This window comes from Cebus imitator, unplaced genomic scaffold (genome assembly GCF_001604975.1).
Source record: "Cebus imitator isolate Cc_AM_T3 unplaced genomic scaffold, Cebus_imitator-1.0 Scaffold273, whole genome shotgun sequence".
In the NCBI taxonomy this organism is placed as follows: domain Eukaryota; kingdom Metazoa; phylum Chordata; class Mammalia; order Primates; family Cebidae; genus Cebus; species Cebus imitator.
In genome coordinates, this window is record NW_016107588.1 from 1,903,112 (window position 1) to 1,923,577 (window position 20,466).

At 48.4% G+C, this 20,466-nt stretch overlaps 1 protein-coding gene across 1 annotated transcript; it reads left to right on the top strand.

Moving 5' to 3' along the window:
- Positions 1 to 1,492: 1,492 nt before the first annotated feature.
- CNGA2 (cyclic nucleotide gated channel subunit alpha 2) lies at positions 1,493 to 19,156 on the top strand. Its single transcript, XM_017500886.2, has 7 exons — positions 1,493 to 1,860; positions 12,101 to 12,236; positions 12,429 to 12,521; positions 13,207 to 13,377; positions 14,449 to 14,556; positions 16,157 to 16,263; positions 16,593 to 19,156. Exons 2-7 carry the CDS (start codon positions 12,127 to 12,129, stop codon positions 17,996 to 17,998), a joined length of 1,995 nt encoding a protein of 664 aa, XP_017356375.1. The 5' UTR covers positions 1,493 to 1,860; positions 12,101 to 12,126; the 3' UTR covers positions 17,999 to 19,156.
- The last annotated feature ends 1,310 nt before the right edge of the window (positions 19,157 to 20,466 follow it).

A 20,466-nucleotide genomic window follows, 5' to 3' on the forward strand; every position in this document is an offset into this window, starting at 1 on the left:
GGGGGTATGGGGACCATATTGTGGTGGGTGGCACATCTGTGATTCCCAAGCCCCTGGGAGAGATCCAGGGAAGCTCAGGGGGCAGAGTGCCAGGAGGTAAGTTGGCACCTCCTGCCTGGCCCTCTGGTTCTGACCCACCTGGAGCATTTGCCCATCTGATTGCATTTCTCTGCCAAGCTGTCCCTGCCTTGCCCAAGCACTCCACCCTTCCCCCAGCCCTTCTCCCAGCAAACCATGAACTTCCCCATGGAGAAACAGGATGCTGTGGGTGAATGAAGGAGAGAAAGAACTCATTCTTACTTGGAGGTTGGGGAGGGAATTCTCCTGGCATGAGGATTATCTCTAGTCTGTGAAGCTTCCCGGGGGCTGCCTAGGCTTACTATTAGAGGGGTACACAGTCAGTCCTCCACTGGATCATAGCTTCTTGAGTGCACAATGTAGTCTGCATTGTCTTCTGGCACAAGTAAAGGACTGACAGAATGGTCTCTGATTAGGGTCCCCAAAGAGTGATTCTAGCCCTGGTCTTTCCCTTCTGGCCTTTAGGATGTGCCTTCTGTTGCAAACCCTTCCCCACCAAAGGCAGTCAATTCTATTCATTGCTTCCTATGGCACACCTACTCTGTGTCATACACATTGCATCTTAAAAATATTTAATTACACAATTTGTGCATGAACACATTCTACCCAAAAAGACAAACATTGCAAGCATAGCTAACAGTCCCTTGCACCCCAAATGCCGGTGACTCCATGGAGATATTTCGCGTGGTTTGGTTGGTGTGTATCCTCTCAAACTCTCTATGCTGTTCCATGCAGATTATGTGCGCCTATATGTACCCCAGGCTTCGCACGCAGGATGTCATTTAAGCCTCCACAAGCAACCCCCTGAGGGAGTGGCTTGTCTTTCCAGCTGGCTGTGCATGTGGGCAAAGCTTCAATCCTCCATTTATGTAGTTCCCTGCCCTGCCAAGTGGGCTTCTGGTCCCCTGCCAGTCCTGGGCAAAAGCTGAAACTCAATATTCCAGTTCTTTTGTTACAGGCTGGCTTCTGGCAGCTGGGGGAAGGTGAGAAGAGGAAGGTGGGCATGTGAGGAGGGGAACATGAGGGTGCATGAAGGGGACTCTGGTGTACCCGGCAGCAGTTTGAAATCCTGACTTATTGGAAAGGAGCCCAAAGCTCATCACCCCAAGGGTCTTGCCTTGTTTCCCTTCCCCAACCCCAGCCCTTCGTGGATTATCCCCCTCAGGCCAACCTTACCCCTAGTACCTCTTCTCTGAGATCTCTGCCTGGCTTGACCTTTGGTCAGGTGGACTAGCTGGGATCGTGCCAAGGCCTGGAGGCAAGTACACTGGGACTGTGAGCTGGTGGGGTTGAGTACCCAGACACAAAGCTCTGAGCATGCTCCGTGCAAGGGAGGGCTCCTCAGGGAGCTTGGGAGGGGCTGGCTCCTGGATCTGGGCAGGCAAGCAGCTTACACAGCCAGGCAGCCCAGCATCCAGCTGTCGCCTGCCAACAGCCTGGGGTGTACAGGGCCCACAGACAGGCCAGTTTCTCCAGTGGGCAGGTGACACCCTGGGCCAGCATCTTGCGTTTGCCTTAGCCATGGCCATGAGGTCTTCTCAGTCTCTGCCAGCTTCCCCTGCTGGCCTCAGGCAGGGTGGGTCAGCTCCCTGACCTGGAGGCTGCAGCTGAGTTGTTAGGGGCTCAAGGGCCCCACTGGCCTGAGGGGCAGGACCGGCAGGTGATCTCTGCTGGCTCCAGATGCTGATGAGCCCCAATAGTTTGTCCCTGGAGGTTGTACAAAAGGACCAACAGATGCTGACTGTGGCCAGGAGAGCCCCTGCCTCTGAAGCCGTCTGATTGGTGAGGAAAGGGGCTGACCTTGGGCTGATAACTTTCTGTGACCACGGGCCAGTTGCCTCCACAGGGTGCAGAGCTGGAGTCTGTGAAAAGTGTGTGGGCCCTACCACCTGGCTTCACATTGTCTTCATGTGCATGGGCTGCCAAGGGAGCTGAGGAAGCTGGCCATGTTGGGAAACTTTGCGCCCTGTTAAAGTAGCCAAATAAATTACTTGGGGCTCTAGGAGGGTGGAGGCACTGAGTGCCGCACAAGGCTCGTCCTGAGGCAGCTAGGACTTTGTCCTTTCCTAGGAGAGTGCCAGGGAGGGTTGCTGGAGAAGACTTGGAGCAGAGGGGCTGAGGGCCTGCCCGACAGGCAAGCTTCAGTAGGAGGGAGCGGAAACCCATGGGCCTTCACTGCCGGCCTGACTCTGAGTCTTTCTGGGCACCCCAGCCTCAGAGCATGGGCAGTGTTCACCTGGAGCCTGTGGCTCTGTGAATATGACAAGCAGTGCAGGTAGGGGTGTGGGTTTTGTGGGCTTCTCCCAGGAACCATGCTGGGATTGCAGCCTTTGCTTTTGGCCTTTTGAGCTGCACCCTGACCTCTTCCGGAGATCCTTAGAGGGGAGCACCCACCCCAGGCCTCTGGGGCTTGGGAGCCAGCCACTCTGGCATTTTGGGGCAATGCATGTGGCCCTTGGAGCTTCTGGCTGAGGGAAGATTCTGGATCCAGGCAGCAGGCCTGGTGCAGAGACAAGCTTTCAGGGCTGCTGCAGGCCTGGCACCCCATTTGGGCCCTCCGGCTGTTCTTGCATCCATCTCAGCTTGAGTCCAGAATGGCAAGTGTAGGCTGTGTCCATGTGAGACTGTGGTCATAGGAGGCAGCTTCATCTCTAGACATCCTGCCAGTAGCTGGGTCCCTGGGCCCCTCTTTCTGCATAGCTGGGCCCCCTCCAACTGCTCCTTGGCACCACTCAGCGCCACCTTCTCCAGAGGGAGGGACACTAGTGCTTGGACTGGACACAAGCATGTGGCAGATAGAATGTGTACCTGGCTGGTCCTCAGGTGTCATGGTGGCCACAAAACTACCAAGATCAGCCGTGGCCCCACCCCACTAAGCTCCAACACAAAATGGCCCCATAGGAGATGAGGTGGCCGAGTTGATTCTAGTGAGATCCTGAAGGAGTTTGAAAGTCCAAGTACAGAGTTTGGAATGTATTATTTAGATGATCCCTTCATCCATCCAACAAATACTTGACATGATCCCTAATCCTGGGATGCAGCAGGGAATAAGACACATGTGGTCCCTGCTTACATGGAAGTGAACATCCAGTAGGGACAGACAGTAAGCAATTAAATCTGTAGTTCATTATCAGGAGATGATAAATCTATGATACAAATAAAGTGGGGTACAAGTGAACATGAAACAAGGTAGATTTGGGAGAGTACAGAGCAAGTTCAGGGAATTCATTCATTCATCCATCATTCATTTATTAACTTGCCAAATACGTACCAAACACTTATTATGTGCTTACCATTGGGTTAATGACTAACAAAATTAGATGAGTTCTTTCCATATAAATTTTATGTCTAGGGTGTGGCCTTCTTTCCATGGGTTTTAAAAGAGGAGCAACAGACAGGACCAGGTGTGGTCCTATGGAGCTCACCCTGGTGGCATGGAAGGTAATGGAAAAGAAGAGCTGGGATCTGAAAATACAGAAACAGTGAGGCTGTGACAGAGTCTGGGCAAGGCCCAGGGCAGCAGCAGTCACAATGGATGGAGAAGAAGATGCTGGAGAGAGATTCCAGCAGAATAACAAATACTATTTGAGGAGCGGGTGGGAGGTATCAAGGATTACTCCTAGGTTTCTTAATTGAGCACTTATGGGGCAAAATGTACCTTTCTCCAGATAAGGTGCTAGGGACAGAGGAGCTGGGGCTGAGGGGCAGAAGTTCATGGCAGTTAGAACATGTTGGTTCCAGGGGCCAGTGGCTGCCTCTAGGAGATATAGATGGCCCATGGGCACCTGGAGATGTGGAGTTCAGGAGGGGCTTCTCAGTGAGGACAGGAGCATTTAGTGAGATGAGCTACAATCACTAGGGTCCAGCCTGTCTTGGGCGGCCTTCTAGAAGGAGCCTCCCCTGGGTTATGGGCTATATGTGGCTGATTCCAGGTATATTGCCCCAGCCCCATCTTTGTCTGTAAAGAGATGAAGTGTCCTTTGGCAAAAGCAGCCCAACCATGGTAAGTTTGGCACACTGGTGTCCACACTAGAGGTTGTAGCCCCTTGTCAAGGTGGTGATCAACCATGCTGGCCTGCCAAGCCTCTTGGGCAAAGCCCTGCCTCTTGTGCATCCTTCTGGAAATTTTATTCTTTCAACAAGTAGTTCTCAAGGACTTAGTGCATGAAGCTGCTGTGCTGCAGCCTGAACTCAGGGAGGCTGGGGCAGCTCAGACTCAAAGGCCCACTGCCTGCCTAGTGAGTGCTGGGGATGCTCTCCACCTCCAACTCCTGCAGCTCACCTTACCACAGCAGGGCCCCCTCACACTGTCCCTCCTGAGCCTGAGCACAGGGGGTCATGGCAGCTTCGGCACCACACTCAAAAGTCAGCCCAGGAGCCTGCTGCTTCCAGTGCAGTTCTGATCATACCTGTCTTTTTAGTAATTGCCTACTCCCTGGCTCCTTTTGCCTTCCAAGCTGGCCCTGTGACTGAGTGTGCTTCTGGAGTCAAATTGCTTAGGTACGAATCTGTGCAATGGGGATAAGAATAGTGTTGGCTTTGTCAGGTTGTGACTAGGATTAAATGGATTAACTTATGTCAAGTATTTAGCACAAGGTAGCTGCTCCATGAATGAGAACCTGCCCCTGAATCACCAGGTTCCAGCTTCCTGTCAGGGATACCCACTGCTTCCTCTGGGACTTTGCTATTGCTGCTTGCTCACGCACCTCCCTACTTCCCTGCCTGCCTGCTCTACCGCCCTGCCCCCATGATGTCTATGACTCTCCCCTGTACCATTCTCTGCCTGCTACCCAAGACTTTTGCTGCTGCAATGGAAAATATCTGATGTTAAAATGTATCAGATATTGCCTATCTGGGGACTAGTTTCTGGCTAAGACGTGTAGTAGTCTGACTCTGTAGGCTGTTAACCATGGAAGAGATCCCTTCCCAGTCTCAGTGAAAAAACTTTGGCTTGACCTGGTATTACCTTGAACCTGAAATCAAAATGGGCTGGATTTTTGTCGTTGTTGTTGTTGTTTTAAATTAAGATTTAAAGTAATTTTTATTTTATTATACAGCCCTATAACCTCCCTTCCTGACTACAGACATCACACATTACAAAACATAATATTGGATACTATAAAAAATATACAAAGGAAAACAATTTCCCCACTCCCTCAGAATTGAGATATAAAGTCTTGATCTTGTGAGTTTATGTATCTATGTGTGAATATATATCACACATGTATGAATGGACTACATTATTAACATTACAGAATATTCCAGTTTGAAACCTGTTTTCCCCTAGACAAGAAGTAGTCTTCCACCCTATGGTCTTGGTTCACTGGGTTAATTGATTAATTCATTAAGGTATACATCACGGTGACTAGCATCCTTGCACCTATATTCTTGTGATTTTACTGTTTTTATTTTTCAGTATGTTGATTTATGAGATCTCTGTTTATTAAATAAATCAATTTTTTTTCTCTGTCAAGCATTTTTTTCAGTTTGTTGTATTCCTTCAAAGTTTTGGTTTAATGTGCATTTACGTTCAATGTTTTCTTTCATGGTATTGTCTTCCAATCTAAACATTATATAAAATGTTTCCTCCAGTTTCATCATCATGGTTTTGCAGCTTACATTAAAATTTGTTGTTGATGCATAGAGATTATACATATTTATGTGGTACACATGATATTTTGGTGCATGCATACAATGTGTAATAATCAAATCTGGGTCACTGGGATGATCATAATCTCAAACATTGATCATTTGTGTCAGGACTATTTCAAATGTCCTCTTTTAATAGTTTTGAAATATACTATAAATTATTAACCATAGTCTATTTAAAACGTTTCTTTTTATTTTCAGTACTTATATATTTAATTTATTTTTCTTGTTTATTGCACTGGTTGAGAAATCCAGCACAGTATTGTGTAGAAAAGGTGATAGTTTACATCCTTTTAAAAATTCCTTTCCTTCAGGCTCAGCACTTTTCTGAGCTCTGTCTTCTGACATTCCTCAGAACTTTGCCAAGTTCTAGCCTTTATGTCGTTTTCCCTCTCTCTCTCTCTCTCTCCCTCTTCCCTCCTTCCACCCACCAACATGTATGCAATGCTTTTCAAGAGCCAGCCCGGTGCTGTGTAGGGATGTAGTGGACAAGAACACAGACACCGATGTCTGCTCTCAGGCAGTACACATTCTAGTGTAGGCGGTATTGGCAAGAAGGGTGGCATAGTCTGAATACAGGTTTCATCCCAGGACCCAGGAAACTTGGCAGAAAGCTGCAGACAGGGAGAAGGAGCCCGGGAATGCTCTTCAGGGAGAAGTTAGAATGCCAAGCCACCCTGAAAGCCAGCAGTTGAAGGTCTGAAGGCCCAGTCAATCACAAATGTCTAACTGTCAAAGGGCCGATGGTGGCGATAAACAGTGTGACTTGAGGCAAGATGAGCTGCAGCTTTCCAAGGGCAGCCAGAGAGTGATGTCCAGTTGGAAGTTGGAAGGAAAGCCTGAAGCTTAGCAGAGAGGTCTTGCTGTCACCTGTACCTTTGTTAGTGGATATTAGATGCCATTCATACTTTTGTGATTCAGTGCATAATGCGTCTTCTTTCTTGGGCAACTTTTACGATTTCCCTATTATTAATGGATGTGAGCAATTGGATACTTATATGCCTTGGTGTAGTTTCCACTGATGCTTTGCTTTTTGTTGTTGCTATTGTTGTTTTCTGATTCTCTTTTTTTTCTGTGCTACATTGTGGATAGTTTTATTGTCTAAATAAATACTGTAAATTCATTTAAAAATAAGTTTGTTTGTACATTCACTAATTCCTTCTTCTGCATTATCTGGTCTTTTGTTAATCCCATATAATGTAATTTTCATCTTAAAAATTGTAGTTTTCATCTTTAGAAATCTGAGCTGGGCCTTTTTATATATTTGATGGCCCTACTTAACTTTTCGAATATATAGAATACAGTCATATTAGCTGTTTTCATATACTTCTCTACTAATTGTACATCTATGTCAATTCTGGGTTTATTTCAATTGATAGAATGTTGCCTCCTCATTATGGAGAAATTATTTGCATAGCTGGTAATTTCTGAGTGGATGCCATACATTGTGATTTTTACTTTGTTGGGTGCTATGTGTTTTTGTAATTCTAGAAACATTCTTGAGCCAATAGCCTATGAACCACTAGGTTTTCAGTTTAGCTGGTGACATCAGGCACTATCCCAGTGAAAGCTGGGAAGTGTACTGTCTAATTTGGGGGGATGCTTCTTTCCTAAGCTGTGGATAACCACCTCATAAGTGTGTGCTAATAAGTACTCAGCTGAATACTTGGGAAAGACTCTTTGCAGGTCTCCAGACATCTCTCTGTGTAGCTCTCTCCTCTGCAGTACTCTGGTCTGCAAACTTTAGCTGCTTGGGTCTCCTTTCATTCTCTGCTCTGTCTCCTTAGCCCAGGGAGTCATCTATCAGGTTCCGGCTGCATTTCCCTCTGTGCCATGGCCTGGAAACTCTCACAAGAGAGTAATCTGGGGCAGTCACAGGATTTACCTCATTTGATCCTATCTCTTAAGGGTGGCTGTCTTTTGTTGCCTAATGCTTATAGTCTTGAAAACTGTTGTGTCATGTATTTTTTCTAAGTTTGGTTATTTCATTCTCGAGGAAAAGTCTGATTCCTGTTACTCCATGTTGGCTAAGAGGAAAAGTGTTGCATGTTCCTTTAAAATCAAATAATTGATAGAGCAGATCCTATGCTGTACAATGGAAGCAAACAGAGAGGGAGTAATCGACTGGGAAAAATGCAGGGACCATGCACAGGCCACTCATTTAAAAGTTATTTATTGAGCACCTACTATGTGCCAGGCACTGAGAAAATATGGTAGCTTGGATTAACACGGTAATCGTGGAGATAATAAGTGATTGGATATGAGGTATATTTTGAAGGTAGAGCCCATATGATTTGCATATATGTAGAATCCATGGGGTATGAAAAAAAGAGAGGAGTGAAAGATGGTGCTAAGATTTGTGATGTGACTAACTGGGAGTATGGCATTGCCTTTACTAAGATGCAGATGATTATGGAAGAATAAGCTTTGGAGGGAAAGACAAAGAACTCACTTTTGGACATATGGAGACTGAGATACCTATTTAAAATCCAAGTGGTTATGTGAGGGAAGTAAACTAGAGTCCGTGGAAAAGGTTGAACTGGTGTTAAGAGTTTGCAAGTCATCAACATATAGATGTATTTAAAGCCATGAGATTGGAGAAGGAGGTGATGAAGAGACAAAAGACAAGAGGTCCCTTTAAGGGCTGAGTTTGGGACATTCTAATATTTAGAGTTGGGGAAGAGGAGGAGGCCTCTTCAAAGAACACTGAGAAGCTGCCAGTGAGGTAGGAGGAGAATGAGGGGAGTAGAATCCACTATTGCAAGAAAGATGGAGTGTATAAACTGTTAGATGCTGCTCAGAAACAGAATAGAATATGAACAGAGAAGTGACTTGGGATAAATCGTGTTACTGTGTGTCTCTTACTCTGGGAGCACCACTGCGATAAGAGACTGCCAGACTCTTCTTTCTAAACTCAGCACCCAGCACAGAATCTGGCACACAGTAGGTGCCCTGGGGATGTGTATGAAGTAGATGAGTGACTGAATGGGCTGTGAACTGAAGCTTCTAATCTTGGTTATATGATGAACTTGTTCCTTCTCTCTCTAACTTAACTTCTCTAGGAAGGAATTTTCCTCAAAATGCTTTCAGTGAACTCCTTGACTAGGCTGGTTTTTCCTTAAAGTCTCGGGATGGCAACTTAACTTGTGGATAAGGAGAAAAGAGGCCTACAAGTCCACCTTGTCTGTGTTTGGGCTTTTTGCCAAATCATTATGCCTTACTCTAGGTTGTTAAGCCACACCCTTTTGAGAACCCCACTGCTCATCTAAGATCTGTTGCCCATCTCTGTTCTCTTTGGCAGCTACATGGTCGGTCGTCTTCCTTGCCAAGGCTCTTCCTGTCCTCACACTTGTTTGGAATCCCCTGTCTGTCATTGCAGCAGCTATTGCAAACCTTCTGGCCGCCTCCTCCAAAGTCTGCACCTACTGCTGCCTGGTGTTCTGAAGATGAGACCCCTCCCATCCCTCCCATTTCACTTAGAACACTGGGGTTTTGCAAGAGTGAATCCCTTCAACGGTCTCATGGCCCGTTTCTCGGCAGCCCCTTCTTCTTGTCCTGGATCTATCTCCTTTCACTTCCTCTGGTACGTGAACCTTCCCATTCCACCTATCTTTCATGGCTCCAGGCTCAACTGAAGTTTCTCACAAGCACATGTATTTTTATCATCTACTGAATTCCTCCTCAAAACCTTTAAGCTTGCTTTATTATCTTCTTGACGTAGAATTATAACAACAGTAACACAGGGAACCTTTGTCAGCCCCACATCCCCCTCCAGTTTCCACTTTATCTTTCCTCTTTTTTGGGGGGGGGGTCAATCTCTTAGAAAGACTGAGCTATGTGCTCTCTTATCTGTCCCTCCTACTCCTTGCTTGAAACTTCATGAACCATGTTCTCTTTGACTACTACTCTTTGACGTCCTTCCTGATAAGGTCCCCAGCAAGGCTCCTATTGTTCCACCCAGTGCCCACTCCAGCTCTCATCTTGGGGAAGAAGTACCTGGCATAGGGCACTTATCTTCCTGATATGGGAGCAGGGCATTGGCCTTGCAGACAGCTCCCTTCCTGAAAGTCTGCCTTCCCTGGGAACTCCCTCATGTTTCTCACATTCCCAACCTCATTCTCCTTCACTCACTCAGCCCCTCCGCTGTCTTTCATGGTTACAGCTCACCAGAGCTCTACCCTTAGCTTTTCTCTGCTCTCACGGTATAGGGATGGGCACATCCCCCCAAAAGCTTTACCTGCAATGTAAACCCTGGTGGTCATGTGCCCCCTTCAGTCCAGACCCCAGTGAATGCTGAGCCATCCAGTCTGCTGCAGCAGGTGTGGAGAGTTGTGTTGAAGGCTTGAGACCAGGCCAGGGCCTTGGAGACGAAAGGCAATGGGTGGACAGAACCTTGACACTTTTGGAAGGACAAAGAACTCAGGACAGAGGCTGCTTGGATGTGATAAAGGAAAAAAGGAGTTATGGGTGACAGCAGGCTTCCAGCTTGAGTGACTGGGAAGAGGGCAGGCCCCTTTCAGAGGTGGGTAAATTTGACGAGCTGATTTAACATGATGGTAGCTGGAGTCCTGGGACTTGGGGTTTCCTGGAGAGGGTGTATACATGAGACCCACCACCCCAACTGCCTTGTTTCCAGCAAACAGCCTGAGGGGGCAGTTTCTGACAAAAGGGAGTATATGCAGGCAGTCAGGCTGAGGGATCAGGGTAGGGAAATCTGTCTTTGTGACAGAACCTTAGACAGGTTATGAACATGAGCTGTGTCCCCATCACTGGCCTGGCCCTGGATTACAGCCCTTTTGATCTGTCAGCTTCAGTTTCAACAACACCTTTTCCAGGAGGCGAGACCTGTAACTCTGGTGTGAACGGCTCTGGCTTTGTTTGCATTGCCTGAAACTTTTTGTCTCCATGGTCCGCTGCCTCCAGGGTCCAAGCAGGGACTCAGTGATGCTGCTTCCTTTTCCTCAAGTGCCCTCATTACTATCCCGGTGCCCTAGTCCCACAGAGAGCACCAGGTGAGCATCTCTGAGGCTGTTTGACGCGCCTGCCATCGCCATGGTGACAGCTTCAGAGGATGGAACAAAGCTTGGGCGGGGCTTGAGGGAGCTCCAGGAACAGCTTCGGGACTGTGGGTCCAGCAGCAGGGGCTGTAGGAAATCTAGGGCTCATGCTGACCATTTCTGGCCATACCTGGTAGGCATGCCAACCAGCCCCGGCGGGAAGAGCTCCTCCAGGTGTCTTCTGACTCCCTGGCAAGAGACAACATGGGACACAATCTCCTGCCTCTCTTCTAGATTGTTACCTTCTGGGTTATTCCTTCTCCATCTATTTTTTGGACGCCTTCACCTCTGCTCAACTCTTAAATATTGGGGTTCTCCACAACTGTGGCCCGGGCCCTCACTCTGTCTCCTCTTCTTTTGTGATCCCACTCACTCTCTCTCTCCATTGCTCCCCACACCCGTTGCTTCTCTGAGTGCCATCCATCCTCTTCTTAGATAGTTCTGCCCTCTTGTCTTGGTCTCCATCAGTGCTCTTGCCCAGCCTCCTCCCCGCTCCCCACCTTCACCCTTGCTCTGCCTCTAATGCAGGCTCCACAGAGCAGCCACAGGGATCTGCCCTTGTCACACTCCTGTTCTGCAAGGAGGAGAGAGCCCTCACTATCAAACTATCAAAGCTAAAAGAAAACAAAAGAAACAAAAACTGTTTAAGCCATCTTCCTGTGCCTTCGCTTTGCGGATGTCTGGCACGTGCTTAAGCTGCCGAGCAGCTCCAAGGCAACCACTGCCCCAAAGCCCTGGCCCAAGGGAGGAGATGTATCTCCCTGGCCCAGAGCAGCTGCTCTCTATCCCACCCCTCTCCAAGCCACCGCTTTCTGGTTCTCCTCACTGGAGACCACCTCAGAGCTCATGCTCCTTAGGGAAGAGGGAAGCTACTCTGGGCCAGGGAGACACACCTCCTCCCTTGGGCCAGGGCTTTGGGGCAGTGGCTGCCTTGGAGCTACTTGGCAGCTTAAGCACGTTCCAGGCATCTGCAAAGCGAAGGTACAGGAAGATGGCTTAAACAGTTTTTGTTTCTTTTGTTTTCTTTTAGCTTTTGTGGTTTGTATGAAAAAGATATATACTGTGGTAAAATAAAAAAGCAAACACTTTTTGTAGTTTAGCACTGTTTACATATTAGGGTTGGGGGAGTACCCCCATTGTCTTGACCACTGGGGCCTGGCACTTATACAATACTGAATCCCACTGCCCTGACTGCCACAGCAGTGCAGTTGGCCAGGTGGCCCTGGGTTATAATCCATCCATTCACTTGCCACTCAGCCACTCTCTGTGGGTGTCAGGGTCCTCTGGAACCTTTTTCTTGGCCCTCTTTCTGACAGACAAGGGCTCTGGTTGTACATGGAGGATGACTGAACAAGCCAATGGTGTGAAGAGCTCCCCAGCCAATAATCACAACCATCATGCAGCCCCTGCCATCAGGGCCAACGGCAAAGATGACCACAGGACAAGCAGCAGGTGAGTCTGCGTGGTATCAGGGAGGGTGCAGATGCTGCTACTTCTCCCACCTCTGCATCATTGTCACAGAGCCAGCAATCTTTGTCTCCAGGACACCCTCTTAAAAGATCATGGAATTTCTAAGCACAACCCTGGAGGGGAAACAAGTCATGCACCGAGAACCCTGAGTCAACTCTGCTCTTTCTTCTGCAGGCCACAATCTGCAACTGACGATGACACCTCCTCAGAACTGCAGAGGCTGGCAGACGTGGATGCCCCACAGCAGGGAAGGGGTGGCTTCCGCAGGTGGGTCCCACCACTATCTTGTTGCTTCCTCCTCCTACCCACGGGGCAGGTCAGGGTGGCTACCATGGCCCTCCTCTTCACAGTCCCACTAGTGCTGTCCACCAAAACCCCAGGGCGCAACGTCAGTGCTAGCCAAACTTAATTTTTTCCTCCTGAGGCCTGGGCAAACCCCAAGGCAGGCAAGCTCAGAGGGGCCAGAAGAGGCCTCCCTTTACACTTGGCTGTCTCAGCTTCAGGGGGCAATAACCTTCCCAGTAGAGAGGCCTGGGTAGAGGACCCAAGACCTCTCTATCCCAGAGTTACAGGCTCCATAGGGAAAGCAGGAATCTCAGGGAAAGCTTTATTCCTGACAGGTCTTGCCTTAACACAACCTCCAACTTGCCCTGAAGACATCCTGTTGGCTCTTCTCACCATCAACTGAGATGGCACTTCCTATAGGAAGTCTTCCCAGGACTGCAGTCTCCCACAGACTGCATTCACCATCATGCCTAAGGCCTAGCCCCATGCTTTAAGTGCTGGCCTTTATCCCAGCTTTCAGCACATGTGAAATCATGGCCTGGCCGGTTTCTAGGTTTCACTGTCCTTTTTTCATCTTCCTCAGCAGACAGTGAGCTCCTGGGGATGGGTGCTCTATGAACAGCATGAATCTTGGCTCTAGTTCATACTTTCTTTCTCTCACCTCTAGGATAGTTCGCCTGGTGGGGGTCATCAGAGAGTGGGCCAACAAGAATTTCCGAGAAGAGGAACCTAGGCCTGACTCATTCCTCGAGCGTTTTCGTGGGCCTGAGCTCCAGACTGTGACAACACAGCAGGGGGATGGCAAAGGCCACAAGGATGGCGAGGACAAAGGCACCAAGTACAGTGTTCAGCCTGTGGGGCTCAAACAGGCTCCAAGCATGCAATGGAAGAGCTCACTGGGGTTTCTATGCTATTGCCAGGGGCTATGACAAGCCCTGCTGTAGTAAGCAGAGTGGAGGGCAAGGGTGACTTGCAATGTTTTCAACTCCAGAATATCTCCATTGTGCTCCCCCAACAGCCAGTGGCCTACTTGCCATGAGAACCTCTGGTGTCTTTTCTCACCCTAGTTGCCTCTTGCCAGATGTCCTTTTGCTGCACATTAATGTACAGCCCAGTTCCAGTGGTCAGGAAATGCTGAGAGGGTGCACTTAGGGAGTGCCCTGGAGGGGATGCCAATCTCAGCTCCATTGTGGATGGGGAAGTGGGTCTTTGAAGAGATCAAGTAAACGGCTGAAGGAGAAGGGATGAATGATGGAGCAGGACAGCATGGGGAGGGCAGAGAAGGCAGAACTGGAGGTTCTGCTCTTTGAGGCATGAGTAGGCAGCTGCAGATGTCTGGCCAAGCTGACATTCCCCACCTATGGCCAGTGGAAGGAAAGGTCCTTTGCCAAAGCGGGGCATAACATCTGGGAAAGTGATTTGGAGGTTGGAGGCCAATGACCTAAAAGGGAGGGTGAGGTAGGCAGGAAGCTTGTGGTGCTCACTCACCTGGAGCCACTCTCTTTAGGGAGGGATGTAGGAATAGGGCTAAGCCTCCATTACCATCCTGTGTTAATCCCTTCCCAGGCCCTGAGACCCACAACTATTAAAAGTTCTGCCCCTTGACATGCCCTCTGGGCAAGGGGCCTGCAAGGTGCATGGGAGCCAATGGACCTATCCTGATTCAGAATGGGAAGATGGGTGTCTACGCCCATGTGTGCTCCACTCAGATGCCCAGTACCAGGTTGTAGGTCCCTGAAAAATGGGGCCCTCAGCCTGAAGGATGGGTTGGGCCCTCAGCCAACCCATCCTTCACCCCACATATTCCCGTAGGTAGTGCTTTCTCGGGCACCTCTGGTTTTTGGGATCTGGGGTGCTATCACACTGAGGGGACCTGATCCCCAAGCCTGACCTTTGTCTGTCTTCTCAGGAAGAAATTTGAACTATTTGTTTTGGACCCAGCTGGGGATTGGTACTACCGCTGGCTGTTTGTCATTGCCATGCCTGTCCTTTACAACTGGTGCCTGCTGGTGGCCAGGTGAGCAGAATGGGGCCCAGGAGGGGTAGCCAAAGTTGCCCAGTCTTCAGACCCTGGGATTGACAGCACAGTAGTCCCTGGCTACCAGTGGCACCTCCAACTTCTCTTAACCTCAACCCTCTCCCCACTTAATATGCCACTAAGATTTCTTGTCTGTCTTGTGTCTGGGACAACCACAGTGGCTCTACACATCTATGGCGCATCCTCCACATTTGAAACAAACATACTTGATAGAGAACCAGGATTTGGTGATGTCACTCCCTCCTCACAGGCCCTTCAGCGGCTCCCCATTGTCCACAGGATGAAGTTCAAGGCATAAGCACGGCCTTCAAACTCCTCTGGACATGGCCTTTCTCTCTTGCTCCACCTTCTGGACACACCCCAGCCACAGCATTCACCTCTCTTGGATAAGAATATGCAGTTTTCCACCTATGGAGATTCTTCTCCTTGCAGGCTCAGTTCAAAAGCCACTATCTAAATGTTCCCTAACCCCATCCTACTCCATCCCTATCCCAGTCATTCATTTAGCAAGGATTTGAGTGAGCACCTCATGTGTGCTCAGTGCTGGGGATAATGTGGGGAGAGCAACAGTCATGGTCTCTGCTCTCCTGGAGCTCCCAGGCTAGTGGCAGACACTGACTCTAAACCTGAAATGAAACAAATGGCCAGGATAATGCCAGGGGCTGGTGGCAGGTAGCTGCTAGAGAAAGGGTGGTCAGGATCAACCTCTCTAAAAAGGTGATGCTTTAGCTGGTGGGAGGGAGGCAGCTAATTAGATACCTGAGGATGGTGGAGGGAGCATTCTGGGCAGAAGAAACAGCAAATGTGCACACTCTGTCTCAGGATGGCCTACTGTGGCTGGAGACTATGAGTGAGTCATCACTGCCATGGGCCAGCTCTGCAGTCTCATTGGGAAGGGGAGGGGGCTGGAGTTTGAGTCTAAATGTGACCAAGTAGTCAGAATTAACGGTTCTCCCCTTTGGCTAGTACCTCACTGGACAATCATCCTGGGCTCTGTCCCTGACTATGCCCTCTCCTCAACCCTCTCCCTACTCAGTTGCCAAATCCTGCCACTTCCTTCTAAAAAGTTCCTGCAGCCTCTAAACCTTTCTCCATTCCAACTCCTATGCTCTCTCTCATGTATATTGGCTAGTGCTGCATGTTGGGTGCTGAATAAGGTGTATGTTGAAGAGATGAGCATGGAGGTGGTTCAGTTGTATGCTGTAGTTTGTTTTTCCAAGGACTTGTTCATTCATTAAACTCACAGCCATTGAGCCCTCAAATCCTGGTGCCCTGGGTCAGGCATGGGGCATGCCATAATGACTAAGAAGGGTCCCTGCCTTCCTGGAGCTCACAGTTTAGAGGGTAAGACAGAAAATTAATGGCCAATGGTGTTGTCTATGTAGTGATGTCTATGTAATGAGGAGGGGTGGGGCAGAAGCTACTTATAGATAAGTGTCTCTTGGCATCAGGCTGGCTGTGACTGAATGATGCCCCTGGTAGCCATCCCAACCCATTCACACAGTGAACACTCAGTTTGGGGCCTCTAGGGTACCTTTGGCTTGCTTTGAGGTTGAAGCTTAGCTCTGTCCTCCTGCAGAGCCTGCTTCAGTGACCTACAGCAAGGCTACTACCTGGTGTGGTTGGTGCTGGACTACGTCTCAGATGTGGTCTACACTGCAGACCTCTTCATCCGATTGCACACAGGTCAGTGAGCAACTGGGATGCAGGTAAGTCCAAAGGCCTGAGTCCAAATTTTTAGGAAGCTCAGTGGACGGTGTTGGACTAAATTGCTTGGGGGGGGGGGTCGGATAGGTGAGTACCCTTCTTTGAACCTCACGATCCTACATGCTTAGAGAGGTTTGGATCTGGGGGTGTTCTCTTACAGTCCTTCTGGCCAGCCCTGCTATGTGAGCTACATCCCTCCTTGGGAAGGAAGTTTCAGTGAGCAGTATTTTCATGTCCTAGAGATATTAGCCTATAGGGAAGAATAGGCCTGAGGGCAGAGGGGTCATGCTGGCTTGCATCTCTACTAGGTTTCCTGGAGCAGGGGCTGCTGGTCAAAGATACCAAGAAACTGCGAGACAACTACATCCACACCCTGCAGTTCAAGCTGGATGTGGCTTCCATCATCCCCACTGACCTGATCTATTTTGCTGTGGGCATTCACAGCCCTGAGGTGCGATTCAACCGCCTGCTGCACTTTGCTCGCATGTTTGAGTTCTTTGACAGGACAGAGACACGCACCAGCTACCCTAACATCTTCCGCATCAGCAACCTTGTCCTCTACATCTTGGTCATCATCCACTGGAATGCCTGCATCTATTATGCCATCTCCAAATCCATAGGCTTTGGGGTCGACACCTGGGTTTATCCCAACATCACTGACCCTGAGTATGGCTACCTGGCTAGGGAATACATCTATTGCCTTTACTGGTCTACACTGACCCTCACCACCATTGGGGAGACACCACCCCCTGTAAAGGATGAGGAGTACCTATTTGTCATCTTTGATTTCCTGATTGGTGTCCTCATCTTTGCTACCATCGTGGGAAATGTGGGCTCCATGATCTCCAACATGAATGCCACCCGAGCAGAGTTCCAGGCTAAGATCGATGCCGTGAAACACTACATGCAGTTCCGAAAGGTCAGCAAGGAGATGGAAGCCAAGGTCATTCGGTGGTTTGACTATTTGTGGACCAATAAGAAGACAGTAGATGAGCGGGAAGTTCTCAAGAACCTGCCAGCCAAGCTCAGGGCTGAGATAGCCATCAATGTCCACCTGTCCACACTCAAGAAAGTGCGCATCTTCCATGATTGTGAGGCTGGCCTGCTGGTAGAGCTGGTACTGAAACTCCGTCCTCAGGTCTTCAGTCCTGGGGATTACATTTGCCGCAAAGGGGACATCGGCAAGGAGATGTATATCATTAAGGAGGGCAAGCTGGCAGTGGTGGCTGATGATGGTGTGACTCAGTATGCCCTACTCTCTGCTGGAAGCTGCTTTGGAGAGATTAGTATCCTTAATATTAAGGGCAGTAAAATGGGAAATCGACGCACGGCTAATATCCGCAGTCTGGGCTACTCAGATCTCTTCTGCTTGTCCAAGGATGATCTCATGGAAGCAGTGACTGAATACCCTGATGCCAAGAAGGTTCTAGAAGAGAGGGGTCGGGAGATCCTCATGAAGGAGGGGCTGCTGGATGAGAAAGAAGTGGCAACCAGCATGGAGGTGGACGTGCAAGAGAAGCTAGCGCAGCTGGAGACCAACATGGAAACCTTGTACACTCGCTTTGGCCGCCTGCTGGCTGAGTACACAGGGGCCCAGCAGAAGCTCAAGCAGCGCATAACGATTTTGGAGACCAAGATGAAACAGAGCAATGAAGATGACTACCTGTCTGATGGGATGAACAGCCCCGAGCCGGCTGCTGCTGGCAAGCCATAACGCCTGGGGCCCAACTGCCTCTCCATCCTTGGCTTTGATCCCAGGAGCTAGAGGAGCTATTTAGATCTCTGGATTTATATGAATTGACTTCATGTCCCCTGAATTCTCTCCAAAGCCTCTCTGGCCTCAGGTTTTTGGCCTAAACATCCAAGATTCTGCCTCCAAGTTTAGCCCAAGTTTTTGGAGAGTAAAGACTGTGTTGGCCGGGCTTCCGGGAGCTTCAGCCTGCCTAAGTCTGAGGAAGGGAGAAGGGAGTAGCTTATCTGTCTTGAAGGGGTCTGTCTGGGACCGGTAACCTGGGCAATGATCTGCTCTGAAGAAGCCCATTTGCAAAATGACATACACCTTGCTGCAGTACTGCCCCCCTCTGGCTCTTTTGCACCTAGACACTCCTCCCTTGGTTCTGTACCCCACTTTTCTAACATGTTTTCTGAATACTCCCTTTCCTCTGCACATGCATGTACTTCGAGCTCCGACTATAGACATTTAGGCCAGGTACCCAGTGTCTGTCTCCCAAGACAGACCAAGGAATGTGATAGTGTTGTTGTGAGAGGGCAGGAGGGTGCCCACTCAGGGCTGTTCCTCCCCATCACACACTCCAGTTCCTGCTCTGTGGATCGATTGGTCTGTTTGCTAGCCAGGATGAGGTCTCTGCAGACTTCTCTGGACCAGGGAGATGGACCCAGCTTCTGGTCCATTCCACGGCAGGCAGTGAGTAGGAAGGCAACTGGCAATTGTCCGCCTGGAGACAGGGGTAGCAGGCAGCTCTGGCCGCACCCTCCTCTCTGCAGAGCATTTCTGAAGAGGACCTGAAAACTGCTGGTGGTGGGGAGACTCTTCAAGTTAATAACTGTATTAGAGGCACCTACGAGTTCAAATTCCTTTGAATTATCGGTGGTTATTGCTCAACTCTGCTATTCACATTCTCTCCCTCCCTCCATTAATTCCTCTCTTTTCCCTATATGGTTGTCCATCAGTATTCATGAGGGACTGCTTTCAGGAGTCCCCATGAATAACAAAATTTGTGTATGTTCAAGTCTCTGATATAAAATGTCGTAGTATTTGAATATAAACTATGCACACCCTTCCATACTTTAAATCATATCTTGATTATTTGTAATACCTAATACAATGTCAGTGCTATGGAAATAGCTGTTATACTGTATCTTCTTTGTATTATTTTGATCTTTTATTTTTTTCCTGAATATTTTCAATTGGTTGAACCTGCAGAAGTAAAATGCAAGGATATGAAGGACAGACTATACTTTTCTTTGCTCCTAACCAGAACTTTTTCAATCTGAAATACACTCTGCTACCTTCCCTTGCCTGCCTAAGCCTTATGGGTCCTTCAGAGCTTAGCTCCAGCACCACTGTCTCAGAGAAGGCCCACTTGACTGCAACCACTCCCACACTACTCAGTCATCTTTCTAGGTTCCTACAGTGCATAACAGACTCTCTGTCCTGGTTTTATAACGTGAGATCCATTTTGGTGGACTTGGTTTCCCCTCTAGACTATGGGCAAGGTCAAAACAGTCTCCCTCATGGGTCTATTTGCAGCCTCAGTGACATAGCTGGCACAGAGGAGCATTCAGAGAACATTTATTCATTGAGGGAGTAAGTGAACATATGAATGAGTGAGTGAATGAATGAATGAATAAAGAAACACAGCTGACCAAAACTATGCTTCTACCTGCCACCAGTCATGCCTTGACAGAAACCTTGGCTCTGCTGGCGGAGTTGGGGAAGATCTCTTGGAGTAGCACGTCTTTCAGCTGGGCATTATAAGATAATCAGGAGCCTGAAGGACAAGTACTGATTAGTGGGCAAGAAAATCTAGGTGCAGACTCAGAGGCCTTCCTGTTCACATGCACAGCACTCACTTATTCATATACTTCTTGTGGTGAAATACACATACAATTTACCATCAGAATCACTTTCAGATGTACAGTTCAGTAGTGTTAAGCATATTCACATCATTGTGAAAACAATCTTGAGAATTTTTCATCTTGGAAACTGAAACTTTGTCCCCATTAAACAATTCCCCATTGCTCCTTCCACCCAGCCCCTGGCAGCCACCATTCTACTTTTTGTCTCTATAAATTTGACTTCTCTAGGAATCTCATATAAGTTGAATTATATAGTACTCGTCCTTTGTGTCTCACTTATTTTACGTAACATAACATCTTCAAGACTCAACCATGTCATAGCATGTGTCACAATTTCCTCCCTTTTTAAGGCCAAATAATATTTGATTGTATAGATACACCACATTTTGTTTAGTCATTCATTTTTTGATGAACACCTGGGTTGTTTCCACCATTTGGGTGTGGTGAATATTCCTATACACATGGTTATACAAATAGCTCTTTGAGACCCCATTTTCAGTTTTTTGGGTACATAGGAATGGAATTACTGGATCACATAGAAATTCTATTTTTATTTTTTTGAGGAACCATTTTCTTTTTTGT